This window comes from Acomys russatus, chromosome 21, assembly GCF_903995435.1.
Source record: "Acomys russatus chromosome 21, mAcoRus1.1, whole genome shotgun sequence".
In the NCBI taxonomy this organism is placed as follows: Eukaryota; Metazoa; Chordata; class Mammalia; order Rodentia; family Muridae; genus Acomys; species Acomys russatus.
Window position 1 is genome coordinate 12,090,018 of NC_067157.1, and position 21,112 is coordinate 12,111,129.

The window sequence follows — 21,112 nt, forward strand, 5'->3', positions numbered from 1 at the left end:
AACAACAAAAAAAACAAGACAAAGTCTTCATAACAAACATTACCCTGAGAAGTCCATAGACCCCTAGGACCTACTTTTCCGGCACTTAAACCGAGTATGAAAACATAAAGTGTACATATAAAAATGATATGCACAGTCTTTCCTGAGGCGTCATCCCTGGACAGGTCTGCAAAGGAGGCTATGAATGAGCAAAGTGAAAAAGAACTGCTCTCTCCCACTACCTGGGCTCTCGCTGCACAGCCCAGGCTGGCCTGAACACAGTCCTCCTGCATGTCAGCCACAGTGGGGCTACAAATGTACACCACCATGCTGGCTTGCTCTTAAGTTTGACAAATTGCTAGAAGTGGTATCACACACTGGTATTTTTAAAAATGTAATAAACCAGAAACTACCACTTTAGACAAGATACTTTGATACCACGAACAACAAATTGGGCTTTCTGAGCCACAGGAAATACTAAAATGGAAAGGGGACAAAACTCAGTATGAATCAGAAAAAAAGTAGCAATTGCATATTTTAGCTTCTTCCTTCACAAGGCCACGCGCAGCCTGGGCACATCACACACAGGCATGCTCTTTGTGGCGTCGAGGTCACTGTACTCCTGTATGAGTGCTGACAGAGAGGACACAGCTTCTGAAAAGGTGCTTTCCTCCATCCCGTCAACTTGCAGGTAGTGGTGGAGGTGAGCCTGCAATGGGAAAGTCGTAAGGTTGATTACCTTCCAGTGGACAGACAGAGACTCATAACTGGTTAAAATGTGGAGACTAAGCAATCACTGAGCACTTTAATCCCTCTGCTTACATGCCTGCCTTCCAAGGCTCAGGGAACACTGAAGAAGATAACGCAGAAAGGATAAGAGAGCCGGAGCATGAGAAAGAGTGACGTGAGCGTGTGTTGTAGACATGGCATAGGTGTTGTGCTCATGAACTCACAACAGCTACGGACAGCTGCACAAGATACAGCCTGTCAACAGTATGCCATGGGCTTGGAGGGGCTCACGAGGTCCCACCCCTGGCGCAGAGCTACTGTGAGTTCCTGTTTGCTAGGGAAGGGGGAGCTGTTCCCGCCCAGCGATGCAGCCACTGGTTAAGCTGCCCGTGCTTCAGCAAGATGCAGCCCCACTCAAAGTCCGTGTACCACCAGAGGGGAGACACGGAAGTAGGACTTGTCAGGGAGGAAGGCCAAAGGGAAGCGGAAGATGAGAGGGCAGTGTGGTGCGAGTATATTCAAAGTACATTATATACTCATGGAAAATTGTCAAAGAATAAACGATGTTTTAAAACAAAATTAGTGTATAGCCTAAATCCTATGAATCCACGGAATTTCTCATTTAGATTTAAATCAGTATAGGTAAACATCTCCTTGGCTACAACTACTACAACAAATGTCAGACGGCTTTATTTGCAATGGGTAACACACCTTTGCCACAAGTGCAGTGACAAAGCGTGCAATTACCTTCTTCTTGTAGAGCCTCATGAACCTTTCTCTCAGCTCCATGAAGGTGGGCTTCACACACGTGTTATTTGCTAAAGCTAACAACGAGTGCGAGTGACCCACAGGTGGGACTGAACACAGGCTGGTCTTCCAGCCTTCTTGATTCCAGGAGACAAACTGCAGCGCAGGTTTTAACCTGAGATACAGAAACCCAAAGGTAAGAACTGAGGTGTTAACGGTGCCACATTCCAGCAGCTCAGTCCACATAAGCTAAGCAGACATCAGCGGAAGCATCGCTCGTTCCAACTGTGCCGTGAGGAATCTGCCATTAGTTTTTAGAACTGGCAGCGTCGTGTGACAATATGGTAAAGCGCCCTGTATTTCATTTAGCGCTTGCAAACCAAGGCTTTGTACTTAAAGAGCAGAGCCACTTACATAAGGTCACACTTTATTGGAATTTGAGCAAAGGCTTTCTTAACTACTGTGTAGTACACTGTCCCAAACTGTGCACATAAGTTATCATAAAAGTAAAAACCAAACCTTTCTATATTTCTGCGAAGATCTGAAATCTGTACATTCCCGCGAACGATGAGGGCACAGGCGAGGTAGAGATTGTGTCTGGGGTCGGCTTGAATGAGCTGGTGGTCTTTACTAAAGGCATCTGAGAACATCTGATCCAATCTACAAGGAAAGCAACGCCACTTAAAGAAAATGGATCTTTCTTCGAAACGTATATTAAAATATAGACTGGTCTGGTGACTGTGGGTTACCTACAGTACAGAAGACGTGGAAAAACAAGCAAACCCACTGAGCCATCAACAGAAAAGGACGCCACGACATGTTAGCGAAACACGTAAGAAGTTCTTGTGAATCTTTACTCAACACATTTTAATGAAAAACAGCCAAAACAAATTATCACGGTTAGAATAAAAAATGTTGACACAGTATTATTTTTATCTAATTATACAAAGCAGATTACAGAAGACTTCACTGAATTTGAAATAGTCCAGATCAAATTAAGCATGTTCCTTTCTTATTATGCTGAACTTAGAAATAAGGATTAACTTTAACTATAAAAATTCCATTACATAATCGTTCACTACTGTGGGGCGGTGGTGCTGCACACCTTTAATCCCAGAACTCAGGAGGCAGAGGCCAGCCCGGTCTACAAAGCAAGTTCCAAGACAGCTGGGTCTATACAGGGAAACTCTGTCTCCAAAAAAGAAAGTTTACTACCAAATCACACTGGGTATGCCCACATTAAAAACGCCAGTTTTAGCTGGGTGGTGCTGACGCATGCCTTTAATCTCAGTACTCGGGAGGCAGAGGCAGATGGATCCCTGTGAGTTCGAGGCCAGCCTGGTCTATGATACAAGTCCAAGACAGCCAAGGCTACACAGAGAAAGCCTGTCTTGAAAAACAAAAACAAAACCAAAACCAAACAAAAGCGCACATTTTTCTGAAGCCCAGTGAGCTCTGATGACAGTGAGCCATCGGGGATCACCATCTATGCTCACCACACACCGCTTCCCTTGTTGAGACCCCTGTAGGATCGTTGGTTGATAAGGAGTCCTATTTACTGCCTGGCACAACTGGCATTTTGCTATTAGCTTAAATTAATATCACTTGTAATAGTCTTGCCAAATTTTTAACTATAAAAATTTTTTTTTTTTGAGGGCTAGAGAGATGGCTCAGTGGTTAGGAGCATGTGTTGTCCCTACAGAGAAGATGTGAGTTCAATTCCCAGCAACCACACAGGGCAGCTTACAACTGGGGGCCTGGGGGCAGTCTGCTGCCTCTGGCCTCTGCAGGCAGCTGTACTCACTCTACATACATACCCATGACACACACACAATTAAAAAAAGAAAAAGAACTTAAAACAAACAAAAATGTCTTCAGGCCCACAAGATGGCTTAGCAGATAAAGGTGCATGCTGTCAAGCCTGATGACCTGGGTTCGATTCCTGGGACCCACATGATGGAGAGCACTCAATCCCACAAGTTGTTCTCTGCCCTTCAAAGATACCACAGCACACACAAAATAAAGTTTAAAAATGTAATAAAGTCTTTAATTTCCCCTTTGTCACTCACAGTCTCCCACTGGAGTCTGGCACAGCCTTTCTAGTTCTTTCACCAGTGAACACCAGTGTGAGCTTCTCAAGTTCCCCATCACTGGATAAGCCACAAGTATCTTCTTTTGAAAAAAGATTGATTTATTTTTATTTTTTATGTGTATGTGTTTTACCTGTGTGTCTGTGCACCACCACCTTGATGCCTGGTGATCTTGAAGGCCAGAAGAGGGCATCAGAACCCCCTGGAACTGGGGTTACAGATGGTTGCGAGGCATCATGTGGGCCCTGGGTGTTCTCAGTCTTCATGAATGCAAACACCCCACCAACTGAGCGACACCCCCACACAGGTTTTGTATTTTGAGACAGTCTGACTGTGTGTATTGCAGGCTGCCCTGGAACCCGTGAACACCCTTCCTCACACGCTCACATGGGAGGTGTACACCACCATACTCAGCCAGCCTAAGAGCATTTTTTCTTTTTTTCTTTCCTTTTCTTGGGGGTGGGGGTGGGGGGGCAGGATCTCACCATGTGGACCTGGCTGGTCACTTGCTATGTAGGCCAGGCTGGCCTCTAGATCTGCCTGTCTCAGGCTCCTGAGATCTGGGATTAAGGTGTGTTACTGTGCTGGCCCTAAGAGCATCTTCAAAAGTCATCTGGAATGATACGCAGTAGGTACCAGAAAAGCCTTCCATGGTGCTCGGCTGTGGTAAGAACTTGAAACATACCACTTTCTCTACCCCCCCACACAGGAAGATGAAGAATTTAAGACACCTGCCCAAGATCCTATAGCTGGCAACAGAGTCAGGACTCATGTCTGCCAGATTCTATTAATCTTCAAAAGTCTAAAAATTTAGTTACCAGCTTAATTTCATTTTAATACTGACATTTTAAAACAACTTACTTCTAAATAAATATTTGACTAATGGAAAATGTCACCAGCTGTATTTTGTGATTCTCATCAATAAAAAGATGTAAATAACGTGAGCTAATCTAAACTTTCACTGAAATGAACACTTTTTAAGTTCTTGGGAAAATAGGTCCCAATCCTGCCTTACCTTCGAGGGGGAATGTTAACATCTGCCAGCGTGTACAGCGGTGTTAGGCTCGACACAAGATAATGAAGCTGAGGGAAAGGAACCAGGTTCATGCTGATCTCATTCAGGTCCATGTTAAGGGATCCCTCAAATCTTGCAGAGCTGAAAGGCCAAGGTTAGAACAGTGAGAAACATTTTCACTTGACAAGAGTAATCCTGCGGGCTACTTTCTCTGATCAGAGCTGAATGGAGCCCTTGCTTCTGAGTCACTAGAATTTACTATCGTGATGTATACGGCTGATTAAAATACCACATAATGCCTAGCAATTCCTATTTCTAGATTTCTAAAGTGCAAGCAACACCTATTACACTTGCTCATCATATATGTAAAAGTATCTTATTTAAACAGACTTCAAATTGAGTTAAACACACAGGTCAATTATTTACTGTGGAAATTTTATTAAACTTATTAAAGGCATGCTTAATATAGTTATAATCATAGAATCACAATCTTAAATGCCTGAGAAATTGAGACGCAAGCCATGGAAATGCTTTGGAACAGGTGATAAAGGCGTACAGATTAGCTGGCCTACAGCAGAGGCCGCATGTCTGCCATGAGACTGCTTCTCATGGCACGCCCACTCACGGCGCGTCCACTTACGGCACGCCCACTCACGGCACGCCCACTCATGTTCCAAGTGGAGAAAAGCTGGCTTATCACTCCAACACAGAATGAGCATTTGGGCAACACAAACTGGCCTCAGTGGGGATAAAAACAGACACAACGTTGGGTAGGAAGAGGGGAAGGAGGGTGAGTATGTTCTAATATGTTGTAAGAAATTCTCAAAGGACAAATTTTTAAAAAAATCTGAAGAAAAACAAAGAATAAAGAAAGCTGGATGTTTGGGCGTGGTGGCGCATGCCTTTGATCCCAGCACAGGCAGAGGCGGGTGAATCTCTATGAGTTCAAGGCCAGCCTGGTCTACAAAGTCTAGGACAGCCAGAGCGATTACACAGAGAAGCCGTCTTGAAAAACCAAAAGAAAAAAGAAAAAAAAAAAGAGCTCCTACAACTTAGAACAACTAAATAAACGCTCTTGGGCTGGGCCTATAGCTCAGTGGCTGTCTTAGAATAGATAAAGGAATAAAACAACCATTAAGTGTGACTATCACAGTGAGTGTGCAAGTGTCCTGAGAGGGCTACCTTGTCAGGCTGAGGAGCAGATTCGCCACAATGTTGTTCATGGCGTCAAAGGGCTTCTTGTGGCGCTTTTTAACAGCCCCCGCATTCGAGGTAACGAGACTCTTAGGCTTCACAGTGGTACCCAACTTTCCAGAATTGACCACAAGATCAATTTTGCTAATGATGTCAAATAAAGACTTGAGAAAAAAAATAATTGGGTGAGAAACTGTTAATGAGTTGACTCAGGTGATATTTTACTAGGCAAGAAAAGAAAAACAATTTAAACTTATTTTTTTTTCCTCTTAGATGGAGGTTAAAAACTGAAGAGAATACTGAACAAACACAAAGGCATATAACAGAATTCGGACCGTTTCTTACTTGGTTATCAACGGGCAGCACACAGTCTGCGTGCTCACTGAGCTCCTTCATGGCCAACATGCTGTTATAAGGTGAGGTGATTACATCGTCCTCGCTGGAAGGATAAACTGCTGTTACAAATCTGTACACTTCCGGGAATTCATCTTCAAGCACCTTTAACAGAAAGGTGCCCAGTCCAGATCCTGTTCCTGAGGATTAACATTTCAAGAAGAAAATCCAAATGGCTAGAAGTGTAACTCTGAAGAACCCAGAATGTTTTGTTTGTCAGCAGAATTTTCAGAGGGGAGAGAGCATAAGCAAGACAGGCAGGGTCCTAGTCTGGAGTTCCAGCTCAGGCTCTGAGCTGAGTCTGTGATGTCTTTCTCTAATATTTTTTATATTTAAGTCAATCAATACCAAAAAACCCCTGAATATGAAAAGTTCAACTAGGAGGTGAGTGCAGTGGCGCACGCCTTTAATCCCAGCACTCGGGAGGCAGAGGCAGGTGGATTGCTGTGAGTTTGAGGCCAGCCTGGTCTACAAAGTGAGTCCAGGACAGCCAAAGCTACACAGAGAAACCCTGTCTCGAAAAACCAAAAGAAAAAAAAAAGAAGTTCAACTAAGATAGCACCCAGTACTCCTGACAGCAAGCAACTTGAAAAACAGAACAACAATACATTGACACCTTTGGTCTCAAGATACACACTGTCTCAACAACATAGAAAACTATCATGTCATCAAGCAACTTGCAACACACAATAAAACATGTCTGCCTTGGACTTGGTAAGTTTCAAACACAACATATTATCACTACTTTTTTAAAAGCAGGAACTCTGGAGATCTTGTTAGTAACCTTTTGATGTTTAAAGTCACATTTATGCAAATTCAGAAAATTTTAAGAACTTAAAAAGAAAAAACCGGATCCCACGACTTAATTCTATGAAACAAGTGATGAAGTTGGTAAGAGTGACTTTAGTTGAAAGAGTAGAAAGAAGCAATGTGGCAAGTGCAGTATGGATAAGTAGTTTCCAGAATCTTGTTTCAGTGTGCATGCATGCTATGTTATTACACAACAATTAAAAGTATATATATGTATACATATACGTGTGTTGTGTGTGTGTGTGTGTGTGTGTGTGTGTGTGTGTATGCATGCGCATGTGCACATTCATTATTTATTGTGGTTAAATGTAAAGCCAAGGCCAACAAAAAAATCCAGCAATCTAAAACCTAAGACATGATCTATCTATCTATCTATCTATCTATCTATCTATCTATCTATCTATCTATCTATCTTTGAAACTCCATTACTGGGTTCTTGATTATGAACTTTGTATATGACAATGTCATCTTGTTCACCCTAGAATGTAAAATCTTAATCTGTTTTTAGAAAGAATAATGTTATTTTATTCTTCCAAACCCTACTGATATTACTATTTTAAAATCAGCACATCATCTTGTTTCTGTTTTATGAATAGGAGAGCAAAATACACCCATTCCAAATTACAGTCTTACCTGGGGGAACAAGGCAATGTAGATCATACTTCAAGTTTGGGCTATTAAGTTCCATGTACTGAGTGATTTTTGTTTTTGTAGACAAGGTTTCTCTGTGTAGCCATGGCTGTCCTGGACTCCCTTTTTAGACCAGGTTGGCCTCGAACTCACAGCGATCCGTCTGCCTCCGCCTCCCAAGTGCTGGGATTAAAGGCGTGCACCACCACTCCTGGCCTGTACTGGGTGATTTTTAAGGAACTGACTGACATAATTTATCTTCACTATCATCATTATTATTATTATTATTATTATTATTATAATTATTATTGTTACCGTTACTACTACTACTACTACAGACTTCATTATTCAGACTACTCCTCCATCCCCTGCTTGGCTATCCAGTACTAATACTTTTAATGAAAGACATTCTATGGGACACGACTTAATTTATGAGCTGTAACAACATGGACTAACACTACTGATCCACTGAAACACAGCCTATTAAAATGAGTGCAGTGGGATACATGCTTGTACATTTTCGGAAGAGAACAATGCCTGCGGAGTATGACATCGAGTACACATAAGTAAAATAACACTAACAACTTTGACAGGAAATAAGGATTTATAAGTAAATTCAAAGTATCTCATAAAAATCAGCAATATTTTATATATTTTAAAAGAAACCTAGCATGTGAGAGGTAAAATAATTTTAAAAATTTGTGTAATAAGGTAGCATTATGTTTGGATATCTTCACTTTTCTTACTGGAGGGAGGTTGGGAAGATCTGAAGATGGTAAATAAAAGAGTGTTAGTGTCCTTATAATGGCAAGCCTCGTAAGAACACGCCAGAAAAGCTCAACTTTCCTTGGGATAGAGGAAAAAGCAAGCACAGATGCTACTAAGCATGTTTCAAAAGTGCACACATACTGGAGTGTGGGTGAAAATACCACAAAAGAATCTCAACGAAAAAGAAAACAATTCAAAACAAACAAGAAAAATTGGACAATAGTGATAATTTCAGTTTTTTCCTATGTGTTTTACAAAGGCTCCACTGTGTGAGTGAGTGCTCAAGCACTGTATAAGCATGTGTCTATGGAGGCCGAAAGACAACATGAGGGGTTATTTAAGTGCTAGCCACCTTTTTGCTTGAGGCAGGCAGGCAGGCAGGCTCCTGCTGGCCTGGAGCTGGCTTCCCAGTGCGCCCAGGGCCATCTGTCTCTGGCTCCCCATGCTGGACTTATAAACATACGCTCTACACCCAGGCACTCCATCAGGCAAATCTAATCTGCATCTCATGGGTCATATGTATCCTAGGCTAGCCATGAATGTGGCCCAACAAAACACACGAAACATCCTAAGACTGGATTTTCATTTGGTTTTGGTGCGTTATCCTTGAGCATGAACTCTGTGGCTGACACTGTCTCATTGTGAAAAGGCGGGACATGCCTGCCAATTCTGTTTAGCAAGTATCAGAAACATGGAAATAAGAGTTATGACTGCAAAATGAATTGCCACTAGCATGTAGCTTTATTCCAGGCAAACGAGTGACTCTACCTCCTCCCATGGAGTGTAGGATGAAGAAACACTGCAGGCAGTCACAGTGCTCTGCTGACTTCCGGAGTTTCTCTACGATCTGTTCCCGGTAAAGGCTTCCAAAAACGTTGTGACCCACAGCCCTGAAAGTAAGAATACAGATTTAAAAACATCGTTGATTTATTACTTTGATTTTATTATTTCTGCTCTAAATAAAAGAGATGGAAGAAAAATAGAAAAACTATTTAAATCATACTAAGAAATCTGTTCTTTTATGTAATAAACCCTACTTATGTTATATAACAGCGATTCTCAAATATCCTTATAAGCAAACAATGGGTATTAACTGTAGTTTTTAAAAAATTTATCTTACATCCAGATAAGATGTAAGAATTCAGACTAGAGAGATGGCTCAGAGGTTGAGCACTGTTTGCTTTCCCACGGGTTCTGAGTTCAATTCCTAGCTATGATATGGTGGCTCACAACCATCTATAATGAGATCTGGTGCCCTCTTCAGCTGATCAGGCACACAAGTAGGCAAAATGTTGTATACATAATAAATAAATCTTTTTAAAAAATGTAAGAATTCAGGTTTTTTTTTTGTTTCCATTGAAACTGTGAACTGCAGTGAATTTACATATTAAAATGCAGATGAGGTCAATGCAACAGATAATTAAAATGAAAAATTTCAAACTAATTTATCTGGTTTAAAATACGAAAAACTGGTTATATTCACCTTATTAGATAAAATGACAAATGGTTGAAAATGATACTGAAGAGACTAAGTTGTCTTAGCTGATCAAATCTTGGAGTCTCACTATGATAACACCACAAAGTAAAAGTGACCTCCACGCTATATGCAGCTTTAGCACAATGCAAACAAGACTTGAGTTATATACAACCAGAGGGAAGCTTGGTAGGTGGGCTCGTAGGCTCATTTCTTAAGTGACTGGTTGTTCCTGGTCTCCTGACACATGGAATTCAAATAAAAAACCCAAAGCAAAGCAAACCAAACAAACAACCTGTCCGCCCCCCTCCCAAAAAAAAAAAAAAAAAACCAACTGAACGAAAAGTTCAATGTGAATTCTTTAACTGTTGGGGTGTTTTTCTCCCCATTGAAGAGATTGTATATTTCAGAGTTAAAACAGCTTCCAACTCAGGCTATGTAGGAGGATACTGGTTTGGCCTACATCTGTCTGTTAATCCGATTGATTTAGATAAACAAGTTGAGCAGTCGAATAATAAGTTTTTAAAAGTACTTAAAACCTTTGAGAATTTAGCTCAATCAGTTTCTCATGGTTTATTTTCTGCAATAAAAAAATAAAAAGGTAGTAGAAGTGGGAGTGAAAGTAACCCCGGGCTGCTCCTGGGCACCCTAAGCATCCTCCTGGTCAACTGGTTACTTCAGATGAGGAGCGGGGGCTGGAGCTTTGTGTGGCCATTGCACTTGGCTTTCACCCAGCAGGACCTATGAGGACAAGGTAAGGGCGACTCGCTTTCAAATGGCATCCAGTACACTCTCACCAATTATTTCCTGAGCCAGAAATGTCCGTGATGAGCTGCTTGCTGTCAAACACATCTCTCAGTGGTCCTTGGAGAAGTTCATTCACCACTCCTTCTTCCATGTCAATCAAAACAGCCTGAAAAGAGAATTTAAACCCGGCTTACTTTCTTTAGCACAGTTTACTCTATACATCTGAGAATTCATGAGCTAAAAGTTACTATTCTTTTTCACAATTTAAGATTAACATTTTTCTTTATGTAATCTAGTATAAGAATTAAAATGGTAATTTTATACAGCTCAAAAAGATGGAACCCAATTAAAAAGTGGATTCTAAATTTTTAATTCTATTCCAAAAGGGGCCAGTAGGGGACAAAGGAACTCAATAATCCTTTCAACCAAATTCTAACATGAGTCTTAGAAATCTAGAAGGTAATCCTGACCAACATACTTTTTCAATAAATGTAGGATGTATTAATGCATTGCATACTAGGAGTAGAAATAGAACAATTACAGGCAAGAAATGTCCAGTTCAAGTGAGTTAACGTCTAGCCAAAGCACCAGGCAGATGCTAAAGATGACAAGGCCCCTTCATTCAAGTAACACAAAGTGAAATTTATTAACTCTGACAATAACGACATAGAGATAATCTACACTAAGAAAACAAGAGGACAAAAGATAAACTTAAAGGAGATTAGCAAATGTGAGGAGGAATGGTTTGCCAACAGCACCATGTGCTCCCTCATCCTACTTTTCTTTTTTTACTTTCCAAAGGAAAGTTGCCAGAGGATTTAATGTGGATCATGCAATGGCCATTTACACTTACACACACACACACACACACACACACACACACACACACACACACACACACACACGAGTCACTACTGTTGGTCAGCTTCTGGTCTAATCAACAAAGTCTTTCTGAATCCCAGAGAAACTATTACAGCTCAGCAAACTGATGGGAAGTCCTGAACCTGCAATGCCTGAAGCTGCCTTAGTCAACAGAAGTGGTCCACTCTTTTCTATGATAAAGCCTAGCCAGATGTCCAAAGTTGAGTGAACTGGGCCATTAAATGTTGCTGTATCCATTATATTTGCCAACCACCTTCCACTTCTTCCAGTATCTGAAACACCTTTATATGGGGAAAATGGTTTCACAACTAGAAAGACGCAGAAAATGCTTTCCGAGAGTTTGTTAAGCCCCAAAACATGGATTTTACATTAGAAAAAAATAACAAACTTACTTATCATTGGCAAAAATGTGTTGATTTAATGGGCCTAGTTATTCAAAATTCATGGTCTAAAATAGCAATTCCTTTTTGCTCCGGCTAGCCTGTGACATTGTTTAAACAACTTACTGACTTAATCTACTGAACCCGGTTTACTTTAGGCGCTGTCGGCCCCAGGCAGGCGGCCCTGGGTGGTGTAAGACAGCAGGCTGGGCAACTTCAGCTCCTGCTTCTGGATTCCTCCCTGGAGTCCCTGTCCTGATGGCCTCCGATGATGAGCTGTGATATGGACATGTAAGTAAAACAGATCGCTTCCCCCCCGCATTACTTTTGGTCATTGTATTTTATCACAGCAATAGAGACCCTAAGACAAGGGAGATACAATGGACATACCATATTCCAAAGACTGCAACTGCTTTTAAATTTTTTCAAAGATGCTGGGTGTGGAGGCACATGCCTGTAACCTCAGCACTCAGGAGGCTGAAAGCGGACTACTGGAAGGCTGCCTTTTAATTTGCTATTGTGTCTTTCGTGTATGGGTGTTTCCCCTCCATAGATCATGTCTGTGCACCATGCTCAAGCCTAGAGCCCGCGAAGGCCAGAACAGAGCACTGAATGCCCGTAACAGAGCGCCTATGTAAATCCTGGGAGTCAAACCCCGAGTCCTCTCGAAGAGGAGCTTTGCAGCCATCTCCCAGCCACACAGAACTATGTATTAAAGATTTATTGTCATTTTTTAAGTGTGTGTATGTGTGTGTTTGTGTACACACTACTGCAGGTATCAGAGGAGGCCAGAGGTGTGGGATTCTCCCTGGAGCTGGAGCAGCGAGCAGTTATTAACTGCCAGACCTAGGTGCTGTACTCTGGTCTTCTCCAATAGCAGTAAGCACTGCTAATGTTGACATCTCTCTAGTCCCTACAACCATGTTTATAAATGTGTTCCATTTTTTTTTTTTTTTTTTAAACATAAGCAACACTATCTAGGAGTATGTATTGGTTAATCTTAGGGATTTTCAAGGATATATTCAACAATATGCAATTTTTACCTTAAATACAGACACTGCCCAACAAGAGAGTGTCAACTGAAGAGACTGTATGTACGATTACAAACTGTGTAAGATTATTAAAAAATTACACTGATTTGATATGGGGCATGGCCGTTTACAGCTAAGGGAGCCCTGCCACCTCTGACTGGCTTGCTGTTTGAGGCCACCGGCACAGCATACACTGCAGTTTGGGTCCCACATCAAGTGAGTTCTGATAGGAGGGTCAGCACTGCCCCAGTATCTTCCTCCGCTCTTCTGATCTCTCCTCAGACATATCAAGCCCTCGGTTTCTTCTTCCTTTGGGAACTAACTAGACGTTGAGAGTACGTTCCATTCTTCAGTCAGGCACCCCCAGTCTGCAGTCAAAACTGTTCTAGGAATACAGACGTCTCTAGTCCCTTCCAGAGCTACATGATGACAAGGACTCGTTCACAGCCTTGTGTGTGACTAGCCCAAGATGCAACATACAATCAGTAGTTGAGGAGATGTCAAAGTGCCTTTCTCTCTGAAGTGCGGGATGCCAGCTCTCTGCATTCGTGATTGGCTCTTTCTTACTGTCACATCAGGGAGCCGGGTGGAAGGCGATGGGAACACTAGTAGGAGAGGGTAAAAGGCCACTCCTGTAGTCTTTGACCGTCGCTGAGAAAGCACTTACAAAGCACCTGCGTCTCTCCTTAGGAACTGCTGGTGCTGCGTGATCTCTCAGGCTTCCCGGCGGCTCCCTCCACCGATCACTGTGTCCACCAACCGTCCTGTCCTACCTTGCATACACAGTCTCGCTTTCCAGGGACATCGAGATCACGGAGACAAAGAAACAGTTCTAGAAGCCGCCCTACTGCTCTGGTCCTTAGAGGCCTGACCCTTAGCACCTCAGGTCCCTACACAACATTAAACCGATTTCTTTTTCTAATAGCCAAAGACTAAGTTAACAACCGGAAGCAACAAACTGCAGGGAAATAATGAACTCAAATTCCACTGCCCCTTTTCAAAATAAGAGTCCCAGACTATGGGTCTTACTCGGGCTTTTAAAGAAGATATTCTTCCTCTGGAAATACTGCCGCCATCACCAGCCACTCTGAAAGACAAAGTGAGACAGGGTCATGAGCTTTTCCAGGACTGGTAGTGTCAGTTTCATCTACACAGTAAGGCAGCTCTCTCCTTCTATCATATTGCTCCAGGGCAGTCAAACCCAAGTCCTTGCTAAGCGCCTTAGACAGTTGAGCCATCTTGCCAGTCCTGGTATCGGTCTTTGAGGCATCTCTCTGAACCTAAAACACCAGATTCCAGTTTTGTGAGATAAGTGGATAATCTATGTTGTGACAGTTCCCACTTTTCTTTCTTTTTAGCATATTTGAAGAGCAAATAATACGCAAAATAATCTTTCAAATCCTGGCCACGACTAGACCCATAACATGGTCCCCTCAGTGAAAACTTCAGGTTTCTCAGAAGGGGCGGGTCCTCTTTAAAGGTTCTTTTTGTTTTGTTTTTTCCCCTGAAGCCCATCAAGGAAGCCTGCTGTTCTGCAGAATAGAATGAAAATGTGATGGGAGAATATGCTTCCGGTCAGAACAGCAGGTAAAGCAGACACCAGCACACTGTGGGCTGTTTCCACTATCCTCTCAGGAACCCCTCCATTCTGCCGACAGGAAAAGAAGAAAGCCTGACACCCAAGAGCCTTCCATCCCCTTACCTGGTATCCACGTTCCTGAAGAAGCTGCTGATCGCATCATCATAAATCCCTTTCTGGAAACAAAGCAAACTGAAGCATTTAAGTTTATTTTCTCTCTCATTTTAGTAATTCTACAACACTAAAAGGGCTTTTCGAAAAAGAGACCTAGGTTGATCCTGCCAACTGTGCGGGAAGAGTAAAACGCCAGGAGGACCCTTGATTGATTAAGTTTGACGGAGAGCAAGGCAAGAAGTAAGCCTTGCAGGAGTATACAGCTGGTACACCAAGTGAGCATGTCTTGGGATTCTCACGCCGATCATTTGATGTGGAACCTATTTTATTGTGTGCACCTACAGCCTTTTGAAACTAGTGGAGGGAGGGAAAGAGGAAGGGGAGGACTGCTAAGGATTAGAGACACTTAAGACCAACAGCCTTCTGCCTGTGACTTGGAGCAACGTGGGTTTAAAAAGACACTCGCCACATTCGCCCACATGCATCTTACGGTACAGGCAAAAAGCTCAAGTGAGCTGTGCATGACAGTGGTAATTCTGGGGGAAGCAGAGGCAAAAGGATCGCTGCAAGTTCGAGACCAGCCTGATTTACACAGTGAGTTCCAGTTCACCCAGGACCCTCAGTGAGACCGGGTGACAGGCAAAGGGTTCCGGGCGAGAACCGCGGGGGACGGGCACGGGTACCTGGTTGACCGCAGCGTGCTCCCTCAGCGCCAGGTCCCAGAAGCAGCAGCCGATCTGGTTCCCGCACTGGCCGACTGCAGCCAGCGGGGAGGAAGAGAGAGAAGGACATTAAGTAGGTGGTAACCAGGTGACTGGGCTCCGCAGCGACCCTGTTCCCGCGGATCGGGGTAGCTCACCCTGTATGACCACCGACTGGGTCATCCCGCCCCACAGACCAGCAGGAGAAGCCCAGGCCGCGCTCCCGCCCTTGCATTTGAGCTCAAAGACACGATCGGGGAGGCGGCCGTATGTCACGTCGCTGCCGCAAGTAGTCACCATCGTAAAGCCTGCGTTTCTTCAGGACGCAGGGCTTCTGCGCAAGCGCATTTGCGGCTAACCGTTACCATAGCGACTGGGCCTCGGCCGGTAAATCCTAGCTGCGTTGTCAACATCCTTGAGAGTCTGCAGCTCCGGAGGCCCTGGTAACGTAGCTAGGTTTCGCGGTGGCATTTTAAATACGGGCGTTGAACACTGATGAAAGGCTCACAGTCTTAGCAGGCAGGGCAGTGGGTCCGATTCCTTGGGATGTTGCCCTAGTGTCGCTCTCTAACAGAAAACGAATGTCGAAGAGCGCAGAGAAAGCCCAAATAGGCTTATCCGCGGTCAACCGAAACTAGGGACACTCTGAACAAATGGCACAGCTGAGTTCCGAGGCCAAAGCGGTATCCTCTCCAAACTAACTTTTAAGGGTTCTGGATAATTCAAAAATAAATTAAGATAGAGATCCAGCTTCATACAGCCGGCGATGTCATTAAACACATACACTATGTACTCAAAAGACATGTGGCGCTGACAGGGAGAGCAGTTACAGTCAGTGGACAAGGGTCTAAGATACAGACAAGATGGGTTCAAAGTTAGGACATTTGATGAATGTACAATAGGGATGGGATAAAAAGGGGGCACAACATTTGAAAAGTCAGTTATTTTCAGACATTGAATTTTTACTGAACAAATTACACGAGATTTCAGTTAAGAACTAAATTAAGAATTTAGGACAGAGAGATGGCTCAATCAGTAAAATGCCTGCCACAGAAGCATCGGGACCCTAAATGTAGTCCTCCAGCACTTACAAAAACAAAAACAAAATCAAAAAACAAAAAATGGGGCGCCTGTAACCCTGGGCTTGGCAGGGTGGAGAAGGGCGGTTCCCCAGAGTTTAGCTGAATCTGTGAGCACCAGAGCTTGGTTAATTGTAGAAAAAGTCTTTAAAGTGAGATGAAGAATGATTAAGAAAAACGGTTCACGTTTCACATCTTGCTTCCGCACACGTGCACACACACAAATCCTCAAGAACTCCAGTACATTAGCCAAATTAGTTTTCACAAAAATTCTGAGAAACTACAAAGCCTTCAGTCTTCATTTAATGAAAGCTGAGTTATACTTGCTATTAATGTGCTGTGATATGTGATACGTATACAATGTGACGTGAGCCACAACATTTGATTGTTTAGACAACTTAATTCTGCCACCAGGATAAATAATAGTTTTGTTATTATACACGTTTGAAAGATTTGAAGTTTGACGCTGTAGTGGTTGTTTATATCGCTGAGGCCCTTTTATATTTCTGTTTGAGTGTCTTATACCTTTGTTCTTATATCTTTTGTAATTAAGGGGCAGATTTTAGATAGGAAAAAGTTGAAATTGCTGGCTTTACTCTTACCTGCTTATTGGTAAGCATACCATCATTGGTGAAGGTACAGTCAGATACTTTGGATCCCCAAATCTGGGGCTTCCAAAGTTTGCCAAGCTTAGACAAATATGCAGGTTGCGGTGGGGATCAGGTTGGACCAATAGGGTTCTGGTACCAACTCACTTGGTGTTCTGGCCTTTGCAGAGCTTGGCCCATGCTCTAGCTCCCGCCATTCTCCACAAGCCACCCACAGCACGGAGTTACAAGAAGGCCCTTACGAGTGTCACCATAACTTCAGTCTGGAGTGAATCAGATGTGTCTGCTTCATAGCCAGGTGAGGTGGAACCTTCTACATTGCGCACACCAGGACCTTAGGGTAGGCACGGGTAGGCTAGCCAAGATGGAAGCAGCTTAGCCAGGTTGTCTCTAGCCTTACAAGCAAGAGAATGTGTGTGTGTGTGTGTGTGTGTGTGTGTGTGTGTGTGTGTGTGTGTATAAAATCATTGAGATTTTGGGGTGCAATTGTATTAGAGTAATAACAGATTAATATATGAAATAGATTCACAGGATTTTGCCGGGTGTGGTGCTGCACACCTTTAATGCCAGCATTTGGGAGGCAGAGGCAGGCAGATCTCTATGAGTTCAAGGCCAGCCTGATCCACAAAGTGAGTCCAGGACAGCCATGGCTACATGGAGAAACCCTGTCTCAACAAAACAAAACAAAACATATTTTTGCGTGCTAAAGAGAAGCAAAAGAAAAAAGCCAGTGATGGTTAGGTAGACCATTACTATAAAAGGAAGGAATGCGGAGTGGAAGGAGGAGGAGGAGGGAAGAGGCCATTGAAGATGGACAAAGCATGTGATGGATATAAGGAGAATTACATACGTGCCCTGCACTGTGGAGCAGTGCGGGACTCTGGACCCAGTCACAGGGGGTAGAACGGAGACAGACTCATTAGGCACGTGATGTTGGTCTGTAGCAGAGTCCACCTTTAGTGTCATGTAGCGTCTCAGCAGTTGTTGGAAGTTCTCTCCTAATCCCAAGGCAAAATTCATAAACTAGGGCTGGAGAGACGGCTCAGCAAGAGCACTGGCTGCTTGTCCAAAGGCCCCGAGTTCAATTCCTAGCACCCACATAGTGGCTTACAACCATTCATAATGGGATCTGATGCCCTCTTCTGTCATGCAGACGCACATGCAAATAGAGTGCTCATATATATAAATGAATAACTCTTACTAATTAATTTCATAATTGAAAAATGAAATTAAAGTCAGCAACTGAAACATCAAGTTTAGAAGTCAAACATTCTGACGCGGTACCATCGAAAAATAAATTTATTTGACCCATGCTGAGGGATGGCAATAGGAAAATATTTAAAATCGCTGTTTTGTATAACTAAACCGTTATGATTCTGTAAGAAGCAGAAAATTTTGCACAGACAGTAAAGAAACTGCAGTTAATAGACTACCATCTCATTCCTGAGCTGTGTCTAGCATTGTGTGTCTTGATGGTGTATGTGGTGCAAAGTGGGCTCAGAACCAAGGCTACAGGGTAATTAATTACCTGGTACAAGAGATGCCAGCCCTGCCATGTGGGACTCTGCTGGGTAAGGCTGAAGTACAACCTGTCTGGATAGTCACTGTGCACTCGCTCTGTGAAGGTGGACTCCCTTTTCTCAGTGGGGTTCCCATTCCACCTGACCTGGTAACCCCAGATTTTATAAGGAGTGTCACATAGCCCTCAAGGAAGATAACAGGCCAGACCCTTTCCTGATAAGGAACCTGTTCAGCCAGCACAGGGAATCCCTGAAAGTACCCCACTCTATGCTAAGGCGATCCTCGCCTCCAGAAAATGACTTCTAATCATACTTAGAAGTTATTCCCTCATCTATAGCATAATGCAGTACTGTTTTCTCCTTGTGGTAGGGCCCCCTGTTAGTGCATGTTAATGATCTACCACTCTGTGTAGATTAAGTATCCTGGCACCCTTAGCCCCATCGAATCAGACACATTCACCCTCAGGCCCCATCCCTGCTGCCCAAGGTTTATAAATAAGGGCTGGCTGGCTTGCTCCCGTGCTCCCTCTCTTGCTCACCAGTCCTCCACCATGACTGTCTGAGACTCCATTTGTTTGGGTATGAGGGGTGGTGGTGGTGGGGGGGAACTGCTGCTGGATTCTGGGTGGTCAGGCAGCAGTGGTGGACCTGGGGCCTGCTCCACCAGCACTGCTGGCTTGGTATTGGCCCCTGGCGAAGCACCACTGGCCACCAGACCTGCCTACCAGCAGGTTTCTGACATCTGCCTGCTTCCGCTGCAGTGCTTCGCACAGCAGCTCAGACAAGGCGCTGTCACTTTGCACCTCCCCTGGAGAGACTGGGAACCTGGCCTAGTGCCTGATGAGCCTTACCCTAAAGTGCTCTGGTCTCCCCTGAGAGCGAAACGGCATCTTGGGACCTTTGATCTCAAGGTTTATCCATTTTCTTCTGGGAGCAAGCAGTGCCTGGACCAACACACCGGACATGGAAACCAGCCAGCCCACTGGATGCAGAATGATGCTTTCTGATACGTGTCAAAGTTATTATGTGGTTGATTTGAGATTAATTCTGATTATTGTGTGTTGAGAAACTTTTGACGGCTGTTAAATATTTCATTTGGTTACATGGCCCTACAGTTTAAGAAGCCACAGTCTCTTGTCACATTCAGTCCTGGATGTCACTGAACAACCTCTACAGGGATGTGAGAGAACTTCTGTGGCTTTCCAGGTTGTCATTTAGATACACTTTGTTTTCGTGTTGTACGCCATCATCTCTGAAGCCATCTCTGGTCTACAAGCAAGTTCCAGGACACCCAAGGCTACACAGAGAAACCCTGTCTCAAAAAACAAACAAACAAACCAAAATTAAGGAAAAAATTAGCTGAAGGAAAAGTACAAAATTTTTATATTTATGAATGTAAGTAAAGTAGTTCTTGGTTCAAATTGAGCCCAGGGCTTTGTGCACACCAGCACTGTGCCACTAAGTTACATTCCCAATTCAGGATTTCTTCTTCTTCTTTTTTTTTTTTTTTATAATGCTGATTAATATTCTATATAGTAAATTAATTCACAGGGTTGGATCTAGTTCATGTTCACAACATCTTGAGCAAAGACTCCTTATAATCCATAGATCATTGAGTTAAGTAACAAAGACGGATTAGTCCTAAGTGAAAGGTTCAGGTGGGCTGTGAGTTCAACAACACCCAAGGCTGCACAGGGAAACTGGGTCTCCAAAAACAAAACAACAACAAAAAAACCCCACAAAAGCCAAGATGTTTCTGTGTTCTAGAACAAAATTCAAAAGCACTTTGAAGACTTAAAAGTAAAGTTATTCAGCAATATAAAATTTTCATTGGCATTCAGATAAACACTTCTAGCAAAGGGACCCAACCCCAGGGACCCCAAACACCCCAAAGACCCCAGTTGTTTGACTAGACCAGCTCCATGACTGGCTTCGGGTTTTCACTCTGCCTAACTAGGCCAACTTTTTAACAATTCCTGAAAAAAACCACAAGTTATGGATAGCTCATGGACAGCTAATCAGCTAATAGAACAAATTGACTAGGTACCATGTTTTTATTCACGGCCTTGGTAAAGAACACAGCTGGCCCCATCCAATCAAATTAAAGGCCATCTCCTGAGTAAGAACCAAAACTTCAGTGACTCAAAAGTCCCCAATAACCAAACAGCCAGTCCTACATCCCCTTGTACACTCTGACTCAATTCTGTCGTCACAGATCCCTCTAACTGTCTATAAATTGAGCTTGCGTGCTCATTTAGGGGTCACTCTCCAGAGACAGGTGATCCTAGCATGCTAGAATAAAAAACAGTCTTTGTTTTTGCATACTGCCTGGGGGGGTCTTTCTTCAGCAGATAACCCAAACCTAACACTAGGTATGTAAAAATGACATCCATAACCAGAAGAAAATTCAGTCAGTTAAAACATACCAAGAATGGGGCACAAATGAAAGAATTAATAAACAAGAACATTAATACTTTTATTATAAATATACCATGTGTTCAAGAAGCCAAAAGGAAGAATGGACAGGTTAAGAGATGTAGAGAAATTTTAATTCATAACTGGCTGGCAAAATCACATCCAAAGACCTAGGTTGTGTGATCAGGCTGGAATGTAAACATGCCTTTAATTCAGGAGACAGAGGC

The 21,112-nt window shown here is 43.2% G+C and overlaps 1 protein-coding gene across 1 annotated transcript; it reads right to left on the minus strand.

Annotated features, from left to right (window-relative positions):
- Positions 1–4: 4 nt before the first annotated feature.
- Positions 5–15,533, minus strand: Tube1 (tubulin epsilon 1). The gene is made up of 12 exons (XM_051164175.1): positions 15,422–15,533; positions 15,246–15,319; positions 14,572–14,624; positions 13,899–13,956; positions 10,627–10,742; positions 9,124–9,245; positions 6,100–6,287; positions 5,743–5,918; positions 4,561–4,701; positions 1,975–2,115; positions 1,456–1,630; positions 5–688 (listed from the first exon to the last, which is right to left on the minus strand). The coding sequence occupies exons 1-12, from the start codon at positions 15,444–15,446 to the stop codon at positions 530–532; spliced, it is 1,428 nt and encodes a 475-aa protein (XP_051020132.1). The 5' UTR covers positions 15,447–15,533; the 3' UTR covers positions 5–529.
- Positions 15,534–21,112: the final 5,579 nt, after the last annotated feature.

Bases quoted from the DNA above. Each gene is read 5' to 3' on its own strand.
- Tube1 (XM_051164175.1), bottom strand. From the start codon at position 15,446: ATGACCCAGTCGGTGGTCATACAGG. The intron at 2,116-4,560 runs GTAAGGCAGGAT...CTTTCCTTGTAG, and splicing joins GTTAACATTCCCCCTCGAAG to ATTGGATCAGATGTTCTCAG. The intron at 1,631-1,974 runs GTTTGGTTTTTA...TCTGTATCTCAG, and splicing joins CTTCGCAGAAATATAGAAAG to GTTAAAACCTGCGCTGCAGT.